Here is an 11,122-nt window from a genome sequence, read left to right on the forward strand (position 1 = left end):
AAAATGAGCCACCAATGTCAGTCTTTGATTTCTAACCCCCCTCCCCATACATCTCCGGTCAGGCTACGTGGTGAAAGAACGCGTCGTGCATATCACTGGGCCGGGCGGAACGGCATCGTCGGCGTGCGCCGGTCGGTGCACGCGCGGCCGCGCTGAGGTTTGTCCGCCTGACGGCGTTATTAAAACGCAGAAGTACAATAAGCCTCACATGCAAGCTTTCTTCCTAATTGCAGTACAGTTCATGCAACCCGATGCGTGCCTTGATTATTGCATCCCGGCTTTTCGGCGTTGAAACAAAACGGTTCTGCACATCACATCTATGCCATGTAGATATATTACAGAGGGTTTCAGAGGGTCGCAGATGGTACAAAGTCGCTATGATTAAGCATAGAGGGGAGCTTTATTTTCGCAATCAATACTGCACTGTCCTGTCCCGGGGCCCGGGTGATGTTGATCTGTGTCTATGTACCCTCGTCAGCACGTCTTCAGCTTCCCTGATCGATTCGCGGCCCGTTTCCGGAGAGACATTAGGCGCACTATAAATAGCGCGGTAGTAAACCGAAGCAGGTGTGTGCGAAAGACAAACAGAAAAAAAATGTGGCTTTACCTGCATCTTCCACGAAATCCTCTCCCTCCTCGAAGTCCATCCCGCCGCCGTGTGTGATGAGAGACGTTTGTTTGTCGAGAAGAGTGATTTATCTAGGTCGCACCGCCAAGCAAGGAGGGGAAACGCAAGATCTGGGAGCCTCGATCGTAGCAGGAGCAGACCGAGCGTTATTTCGCGATTGCCGGCCGGAAGCCCCCGTTGGCGGGTTGCCGTGTCCACGCCTACCGCCGAGCCCGGTGCGTGTGTTGTGCTCGGCCCGAGAAGGGCGAGGAGGGAAGGGCGTGCTGCGTCGAGACCGCGGCCTTCCCGGCTAAAAATAACCCGGCTGTGCTCTGACCTCCGGAAAATACGCCCGTGTCGAGTGAAATATTTAACAAGGGAAGAAGGAGGGAGCCGCCAGTCTAGGCATAATCAGATGCAGGTACCAGTGTATACAAATAGTGCCCCACATTGGGGCAAACCATTCGATGCCAGAAGGGGGTTGTATTGACACCGGAAAGATTAAAGCTACACCACATGCAGAATGTGTAATAATACGTCGGTGACACGGTTTAGGATTCATTTTTTGAATTGTTACAAGAAAGGATAATTCTAGAAGTTGTCCCATCTCTAATAACGCGACATTGACAGTTGGAGTAAGTTGATGACGGACATATACATCAGTCACTATAGACACTTGATGATATGTTGTTCATGGAACACCTTATTTCTGACAAGAGGGGCACTTATGACGCCTCTCGCTCTTCCAATCTTCGCGAGTAAAACCTAGGCAGGGGGTCAGGATCACGGCTATACAATAGGATTCCATAGTTCAAATAATGAGGGATGTGCCCCCCCCCCACACACACACCTCATCTCACCATTTACAACCACCTGTTGCAACACAATTACGTCATATTTGGGTCAGTGCTGATTGGCTTAGAAAGACAAACAGATAGAGTGGTTCACAGGAATTAAAACATACATTCGTGATGATTCGAAATAGCTTCATCAGAAATCATAAACATTGATAATAACTACATCTCCCATTTGCCTTGAACGGCCATTTCAAAGTTTTACGTACGTCAGATCTGGCGGTAGTTCCTTTATGTTGATTGTCTTTTGATAAAAATTACTCAGGGGGCTAACTCGAAAGCACCGTGTAATTGGCAAACTAGAATTAATAATTCATTCGTCAGAATTTTCAACCATGATAAGATCTACCATGTTCCTTATTGTGATGCCTGTTGCACATTTGTTTGATCAAAAACCAGGCGGAACATAACGTTGACTTGCCGGGCAATTTATCAGCGGCGGTTTATGTGTACACAAAGTAGCCTACTGTGCAGGCCTCCGATCTGGTGGGCGTTTTAATACTTGGTTTTATAGAATTGTTAACACGTTCTTTTGCCGGTCATCTTACAACCAACCGGCCATCCGGGACGAGTCGGGTTTTTTTTTTTTATATTCCGAAACAAGTAATCACAAGACGTGGTGACAGCACACTCAAGTTTTTTCAACTTATGTTAATGCCGCCACCAACACAGGGACAGTACAATACTCATTTACACCTGAGCGAAGTGAGGAAAGTCGTGTAAAGTGCCTTTCCCAAGGGCACAAGATCGGTGGCATGTCAGGACTCGAACTCGGGGCCACTGGTTCCGATTCGAGAACGCTGCCGCTACGCCACACGACCCCACGTCGGGTTTGCCCTACAATGGCTGGTTGATTGTGGAATGAACGGCAAAAGGACGCATTAACAAATTCCTCAAATCCCAGTATCAAAACGCCCACCCACCCGGATGCCTGCACAGGAGGCTATGTACCCAAACGCCCGGTGGCGGTTACGGCACTAGCGATAGGGGGTAGGTCTCAGCGGAACGCCAAGGCCAGTCGTGACTTTTTCGGCTGCTTCTGGCGGACAACAGCATCAGAGAGTGACAGGGAGAGCAAAACATGTGCCAACACAAGCAAGCTGTGTGTCACGCGAAGAGGCTATGTCAATCGTAAGCTACTTATAGTTGGCCAGAGAGGGGGCAGGCGAGGGAGGGTAGTAGTAGTAGAGGTAGTAGCGGCCCGGCCAAATACAACATACGCAGACTAGGAAAATACATCCTCACGATTTTCTCTGTCCAAATCTGTAAAATCTGCTCGGAGATTGAACCCCATCAGTCGAAAGGCGATTTACCCCGCTGCTGATAGGTCGGATTTGGGTAGAAAGTCTACTTTCTCGCGTGGCGACGAGCAAGAATAAGTACTTCCTTCCGGCTAGGCGCCGAGTCCATGTTTTTAAGACATCATAAAACGTCTATTTCAGCTTCCTGTTTCCGCACGACCTGGCGGTTACTGACATTAGTACATGACTTTCATATCAATAGATCATCAGAACTGCAGGCGCCAACCCGCCATGCCCTGATTCCAACGTTAAATAACGTTCATAGATATTCCCAAAGGTACCTCTGGATTTGCGCCAAATTGTTACCAATTTAATGTAAAAACTACTTGACTGTTACGTTGGAAAAAACGTAGAGTATTCCGTACCAGCTAACGTATATAGGAAAACGTGTCTCTTTATGGTAAAGAAGTCGTTGAACCCGGACATTGCGCTTTTTTTCAGTGCTGACAGAGAGGGTTCTACATTTAGCGCAGTGCGGTGAGTTATAAAGTAGTGGAGGTCATCGTTCATACCATTGATTCACCCATATGGACGATGACCCCTACCTGGTCACTGACCTGGACACCAAGATGTTTCAGAATTCTAGATTTACAAATGCTCTGTTAATAGCAACATGCTTACTAATGTGTATGTAAATTTGTAGTCATATGTGTATATTTGTACTGTGTGTGAAATGTGTAATGAGCCCTGGAAGATTAGCCCTAACGGGCTAAAGGGTATCGTAACAAACTGAAACTGAATGACTTACAAATGCTCTATTAATAGCACCACTCTTTACTAATGACTTAACAAATAAACTCCGAACAGGAGATTGCTCTCCGAAAGGGTGCTCTAAGATTTCCTTTCAATGAAATTGGTTTAAAATTAAAAAAAAAAAACTTGGCTTCGCGATGGCGACGCCCTAGTTCCTCCACTAATTTTCTCTCGCGCTTAGACAGGATCATCTAAGGACAACCACTGCTTGGTCTGCAAAAACAAATGGAAGGCCAAATCAGTTCAAAGAAATTCCCCATAGTAAACGCCTTGCCCTGAAAAGCGCCGTTCTCGCCCAATTTGGTAGGAGAAGGAAGACACTTAAACAGACTGTTGAAAATGGAAAGGCCAAGGCACCACTCTTAGCGCCTTATAGACGTGATGTGCTGTCTCCACTTACTTCCCCAAGCCTCCAGACGTAAAATGGGTCGCGCGTTATGAAACCATTTCTGTGGATCCGTCTAGCGGATTCACGCAGCAATCCTGGCGTAAAGTGAACCCGGGGGAGACACGGGCGACCTCGCTGGCCCGATACTCAACACCACGAAGGTCATATAGCAAGCCCCTTGAGTATATACTGCCCTGCTGGAAAGCCGGAGGCCTCTGGCTATGGGATGCCACCCGTAGCCGTCCTGACACGGGCGCCTACCTTTGGGGGCACTCGGTACAATAATCGATTGTGGTGCAGACGACAAAAAGTACACCCCTGTCACGCTATCAACTGCTTTGCTTTCCGCGTAATACCGGTGAACGTTCGTGTTGTCGTGACTCGTAATTTTAATACCAAACGGCTACGATGGTAGATATCTGAACCCCATCAGAATATCATGAATCAACTATCCAGGAGAGCCTGGTTTCTCGTCAGGAATTAATGATCCTCGTCAGGCGTCGTGGGTTGGGTCGATCGGGTTTATATCGGGAAACACATCAGTATTCCAGTCACGGCGCCGCAGCGGTAACCTCAGGTTGCGAATGGCGGACTGATACCAATTCTTCAAGGGAAGCTGTTACTTGTAACCATTAGATGGCTGGTCGGCTGGCTTGCTGGTTGGTTGAGTAGATCTTAAAAAAAAGTACATTTGCCAGATAACTACAACTTTAGCGACATCCTACATACCTACCTGTCTACATACATACATACATACATACATACAAGCATATTTTACATACAGGTACATTTGCTAGACTTAAGTCCCAGACACTTTTAATTAAAATTGCTACATAGCCAGATATTTCCGATAACTACTAATTTAACGACTTCTACATACATACATACATACATACAGACAGACAGACAGACAGACAGACATGCATACATGCATACATGCATACAGACATACATACATACATGCACACGTACATGTACATTGTCAGCGGTACATCGCAGACACTTTATTGCTCTATCCAGACATTACCACCATGTACATACCCGTGGATTACTACTCAGTCACGTTCTGCATACAAGGATTTACAAATTCAGAGGTTAAAAAATATCCGGACCAGCAAGCGCCTCTGCCGTGCATGACGAGCCATTAATCTTCAGCAAAAAGGCGCCATTTGGTATCACTGGATGATTCCCATCTTTTTATCGACTCACGACGAAAATCAAGCAAGCGAATGATTTCAACCAGATGGGCTGAAATTATATGATAACGTTAGGTATCAGTGGCCAACCGTTGATATACACTATACATTGAAAGTAGTGATATTTACAGAGAACAATTATCACTGAATGGATGAATGAATTTTATTGCTCGACAATCGTACATAGTACAATGTGTGGCAGTAAGACAGTACTACAAAATTAAAGTATCTTACAATTATTACGACAAACTACTATCGATAACAATATGAGTTACAATATATGGTCATGTGCTAGATAAAACCCCTCTTCGGCCAGCACAATATGCGCTACCCAGTCCGATACAATATTGAAGGTAATCCCCCTCTCGTGGTAAAGCAACTCTTCAACTCTTCAAAAATTGGGGATTTCAGACTTTTGCAATCCTCAGATTTATAGCTTTCTGAATTCCCCCAAAGCTCCTGGCTCGCGGCCATATTCTTTGACTTCCTATTATCTTTGTCTGTCGAGTCGTCCCCTGCCCACACAAACTCACAACTCAGACACCAAAACAACACTTCCGTACCTGGAAGTGTCTAATGAAGAAAACGCTGTACAGGCGCAAATCAAATTTGAGTTTTGAACCTTCACGCAACTGAAACACGTTCCGAAGGATGCATTCGGCTCACGGCATCCGCAGCATCTTTCAGACCACAAGATCGCAGGCAAGCGAGCAGCTTGTCAAAGGTGGCGTTACATCCCTCCTTCCGCCTCCATGCCAGCAGCACCTGGATAGTTTGCTCCCTGGCGTCTCTCTGGTGGTCCCACTCTATCGCCTGCATGTCGACATCGTTCAGGCCGAGATGCCTGGCTAAGGGACTCAGTTCCTTCCTGGGGATGAGTCCAGCGACTTTGGTGGTCAGCTCCCGTTCTGGTAACGGCTGGCATGTGGAAGTCTTGGTCCTTTGCTGTTCAAGAAAAAGGGCAGAAAAACGTGTAGATTTAGACATCGCATGAAATCCGACCTTTAAGCACACCTGTGACAGCATGTGTAAAGGCGGTTTCTTCAGTGGGGTGGAAAATGGAACTGAACTACGCATGCTTAAAAATCGCATTTGTTGCAGTGAGATGTAGCACACATGTTATACCAATGATTTGGAATTATTGACTTGTAAAAGAATAACCACAAGAGCGTTTTTAGTTGCAATGCCAACACTTACCTTTATGAGTTCAAAGTCTCGTACGCTCATAATCAGGGGTTTGATGTCGTCCACCTCGGCCTTTTTCCGTCGCGACGTCTTCTGGACGTCCTGTTTGACCCGGAAGGACGCCACGATGTGGGACTGTCTGTCGGAAGGGTCTGTCGGTTTGCAGATGAACTGGGCGAACGGTGCTCTGCGCGCCGGGCTGCACTTCACACACTTGATGCAGCTCTGGACTTGTATGGACTAGAAAATCAAATATGAATGGTGAAATTGTCGTCCCATTTAGCACATCTCATCTTGCAGGTAGCGATTTGACTAAAAGTATATGTACCTAACCAAACAGGGCAAGCAAACAAACAACAACAAAGCAACCAATGACCCAACCAACCAACCAACCGACCGACCGACCGACCGACCGACCGACCGACCAACCAACCAACCAACCAACCAACCAACCAACCAACCAACCAGAGCATGTCATTGATACAGCAAACAAAAGATGTCTGAGAAACGTTTTCGGTAAACTACCTGTTGACTAGTCTGTGTTCCATGGAGGCTGTCAACAGTCCATGGCCACGATGAGTCGCTGACGTCATCCAGCAACGTCACGATGATGTCACTCTTGCCGTCAGCCAGGCTCAGCTGGCGGGGTATGCACACCTCCCGCCCGCCGCTCCGGGACTCGTCGCTCTGGAGACTCTACAGGATGACACGGGGATGATAGAAAGGTTATTACTTCCGGGTAGGGAAGTATTGTTTTAGGTGCCTGAGATATGGATTTGTAAATGTGTGTCGTTTTGTCCGGAGAGAGTAGGTTGACAGCACGAGGGCGAAGAAGATTGACAGGAAAAATGACAGCTAGGTGGTCAAAAGGTCTGATACAGGAAATGGGGTGAACTTGAAGGCTTGAACCTCCCAGATACCCCCGACTTCTTGTTTGGAATGGCTATTAGTCAAACGTCAGTACCACCCATTCATTACAAAGGTTATCACAGCATATCATCATCAGCCAAGAATCAAAGCGGAGCATACCTGATGGTGGTCTGCTATGGTGTCGCATAGGTAGACCCTGAAGATCACCTCCTGTTCCTCACCGCGCTCAACGTACTGTCCGAACACCACACACTGCAGGTCCAGCGGCTTACGCTTCTTACAACACTCGGTGACCACGTAAGTAGTGAAGTGCGTCGTCTTGACGTACACGTAGCTGGCGTCGTACGTGTAGCAGCAGTCCACCACGGCCGAGTTGTTGTCCTTACTCTCAGCGGGGATGTCCCTCCACTGCATCCGAGAGCCGACCGGTGATTCGCTGCAGCGCACTCGCGGCGACCAATCGGCTTGGTCGATGCTCGCGCGGTGCGGGATTCGGATGGTGACGGGTCTATCGAACTTGGCTATCCCCTTGGCTACGATCTCGACTGCCGGGGACAGCTGGAGCTCGTGTTCGGTACAGCGTTTCGTCCCCAGTTCTGCATCCGCCAGGTTCAAGTTGACCTCCGGTCTCACCACTCGGGCTTCAACTTCCAGCTTCCCGTTCATGTTTTTCGGAACTGCCCCGCGGGGGACGATGACCTCAACATCGGACAGTTTCGGAAAGGCCAATTTTCCGCCATCGTGGCCGAAATGACGGGAAAACTGGTGGATATAGAGGCCTGATGATGCCATTTTCTGGAACCTCACGGGCGTCGGTTCTTCTGAGAGCGCGGGCCAGAGATTTAGAGAATTTGGCTGAGAACCGTCCTTCGACAACACGTCATTGTGGAGTAGGTTACTTTCGTCAACGCTGGCCATGAGAGGAGCAGTACAATCTAAAGAAACATCAAGGGACAACTCAGAAGTGTTTTGACGGAGAGAAGTAGAGCTTACTATCTGATCTGGTACCGGAAGGTTCTTGTCAGTGGCAGCCATGAGAGGAGAAGTGCAGTCGACCGAAATTTCCAGGGACGACTCAGAGGTTCTTCGCGGCTTGGCAGTCAGGTTGACTATCTGGTCTGGAACCGCTAGTTGTCGCATGCCGGCCGAACCACAGTTCATCTCCATCTCCTCTTCCAAACTCTGTCAGGAAATATCAGTTAGAAAATCATTCAAAGCCGGCTTCAATTTTATGATCTATGTTATATAATCTATCTGAATAAAAGGCAGAATATGTTGGATTATCTTTTTAACCAAAGTCTGGTGTTGATTTGTTAGAAGTATATAACTGCAAAGTAAGAAATAGGTAGGGAGGGAACCTATGTTCTAATGAACAAGTGATGGGAAATATCTGGGTCCGAAGTAGTGCGAACATTTCAGAAACCAACCTCTACATTGCTGTTTTCACTCGTTTTCATCTCATTAGTTTTCGACTGTAATGAGATGATATCCCCGGTGCATGAGTGACGGTGATTTTACCTGATGATGTTTGTTTGTCCTTCCAGCTCGGTATCTCATGGCGAGCCCCACAATAACCAGAAACACGAACACACCGAGGGTGGGGATGACGACAGTCGGGATGTTGAGGTTTCCATCCTCCCCTGCATTATCTGTGTTGCCTTTATTGGACAAAGAATAAGACTGTAAATACAACTGGAAGAAGTGTAGACATGGGAAAGACGTACGTCGTTACTATTGCGATCACACAATTGACTTCAATACTGTATATATCAATGAACAACCAGACAATCGGAAGGTAACAATTAAACGGGGATCGATCAAAGAAAAAGCAATAAAAGGAATGAATTAATTCCCTGTCTTGCTTCGTAAAACACGAGCCAAAGGGCGCACAAAAATGTACCCCTTCAGACAAAGCAAGCCTTTGCAATTTGTTACGTGACGCAAGTTTCTACAAGGTGAGAAAAGAGGTCAATCTCACCATTTCCCGGCACGGCAGCGCGCCCGGGCTTGGTGAATATGGCAATACCAACAGTTGGCATTGGTATCATTCCCGATGCGGGCGCAAAGGATGACGGGAAGAGAAGAACATCATCAGGCTTCTGTCCCCCCACCTTGATGGTTGCAGTGTTGACATCGCCGTGAGCCTGTGGTGATGACCAAATGTACACGTGTTTTTATTCTTAACGTCTACAGCCAGAAGAATGGTTGTGTTGGCGACCTTAGAAATATGGAGCGAAAGAAAAAACTATACCGCAGATAAAAAAAGAATGACCTGCTTGCTTTCTTAAATATGCACTGTTGACCATGTTTGCCATTTTAAGATGGTAGGTTGATCTCTCCAGTTACTGCATGTAACAGTATGTAATGCGGTTTGAATCAATTCTTCGCTTTACACTAGTACCATAATTAGTCCTCTCGTCTTGTACAACTTTCCTGACTATTTTTTTTTGCGCCATTGGATTAATTCATAGTTAAGTGGACCCTGTGATTATAATGTAATAGTCCAACAGATTGATCATAATCTATACATTGTACGTTTTGGTTCAATCATTAACACGGCGTCCGGTACGTCATTACACCTGCGCGACTTCTCAGGAATGGGGTCACGTAAAAGAGAACGCCTTCTTAGAATAACGGAAACGATTGCAGAGAGGAGTTTATAAGATAAGGAAAATATATCAAGAACTCCTGGCCTGAAAAATAATGTTCACCACTTCTCATGTACAACCTTAGGCCTAGTCTGATATTTCTTGGTCGGTCCCTAGTCACATACTAGTATTTGAAGAAGTCTGACTCATGCTACGTATATAGTTAATATGTGTATGTGTATGGGGTCAACGAAAGGGCAATACTTACACTTTCTGCAGGTGAAATAAAGACACCAAGTCCAAGAAATATATATATCCACCAGTACATCCTGGTCTGAAAGAGGGAATAATACTATTAATAGAACCTTTTTCTAACGATGTACGCACTTCGAGATCTATCGTATAAGACGCATTGATAGAAAAACAGGTCTTTTGTCATACCAAAGTCCATTTAATTGTACACGAATAATAACGTAACGACCGGGCAGGTAACGGAAAACACGGGAAAATATAGCAACGTTCTGAAACGTAAATTAAGTCTGCGCATATACATTGCATACAGGACATCAGCATTTAAGTGGGGTGTTAAAAGTTCCATGCCATTTTCTCATGATAATTCATTCCTGGCGAAACACGTCAAAGTATCCAGCAACCGTAACACTATACAAGAATACATGACAGTCAAGTTAGAAATAGCAAAATAGGTCTACTCACCTTTTCAGACCTTTTCATCCTGTCCTTGAAGGAAAAGTTTTGTCGCACAAGTTTCCACCAAGACGAGACGAGACGTGGTTCGATCAGGTGTGAAAGTTTCTGCGCAAGTCGTGGGCGGGGGTTCCCATGACGTACTTGTCACACCTTTGGTATTCGCTCACGCAGCAGATTTATTTGTCTCCAAACAATTTGACTTCTTGCTTACCAGTGAAAGTGTCACGAGACCTATTCAACAACGGTTCCAGCTAGAAATATGTCTTACGTAGACTCTCCAGGAGACTATACAATAAAACGTCAATGTTGGTTTTTCTTGTTCTGCGGTGGTCACAACGCAAATATTGCATCACACCACGTCGTATGTTAAATAAGGAAGCAGATAGGAGTAGTAAAAGGGTAGGTCGATCACATATTACTAGTAGTTTAAAGGTGCGTACAGGTCAAGTACATCTGCAGTTGCTTTCAAATGGGCTTCAGGTTGTAGCAAGCATTTGGCAGTATTTCTCTTGTTGAATAATCCCCCCCCCCGTTATTCTATAGATATGGATCAAATTCTGTGTATCCAGAGGACAGAGGTTTGAACCCTTCTCGAGCATGTTTGTGAGAGTTTGCATTCGTTCTTTTTGGCTCTGAGGACGTAGAGGCATTGGCCAGCTGTGTATGAGGGAA

General features: G+C 46.2%; 2 protein-coding genes across 2 annotated transcripts in view; both read right to left on the reverse strand.

Annotated features, from left to right (window-relative positions):
* The window catches only part of LOC109471202, a 47,474-nt gene extending 44,614 nt beyond the window's left edge, over positions 1 to 2,860 (reverse strand). Inside the window, exon 1 of the mRNA XM_019770489.1 lies at positions 2,707 to 2,860. Within this exon, the coding sequence (XP_019626048.1) occupies positions 2,707 to 2,755 (49 nt within the window). The 5' untranslated portion in view covers positions 2,756 to 2,860. The remainder of the gene's footprint in view (positions 1 to 2,706) is intronic.
* Positions 2,861 to 4,911: 2,051 nt separating this feature from the next.
* Positions 4,912 to 10,474, reverse strand: LOC109470918. Its single transcript, XM_019770015.1, has 7 exons — positions 10,457 to 10,474; positions 9,133 to 9,298; positions 8,673 to 8,812; positions 7,314 to 8,336; positions 6,810 to 6,980; positions 6,297 to 6,524; positions 4,912 to 6,044 (listed from the first exon to the last, which is right to left on the reverse strand). Exons 1-7 carry the CDS (start codon positions 10,472 to 10,474, stop codon positions 5,724 to 5,726), a joined length of 2,067 nt encoding a protein of 688 aa, XP_019625574.1. The 3' UTR covers positions 4,912 to 5,723.
* Between the last annotated feature and the right edge of the window lie 648 nt (positions 10,475 to 11,122).

Source organism: Branchiostoma belcheri, unplaced genomic scaffold (genome assembly GCF_001625305.1).
Source record: "Branchiostoma belcheri isolate BF01 breed outbred unplaced genomic scaffold, Haploidv18h27 scaffold24, whole genome shotgun sequence".
NCBI classification, from domain to species: domain Eukaryota; kingdom Metazoa; phylum Chordata; class Leptocardii; order Amphioxiformes; family Branchiostomatidae; genus Branchiostoma; species Branchiostoma belcheri.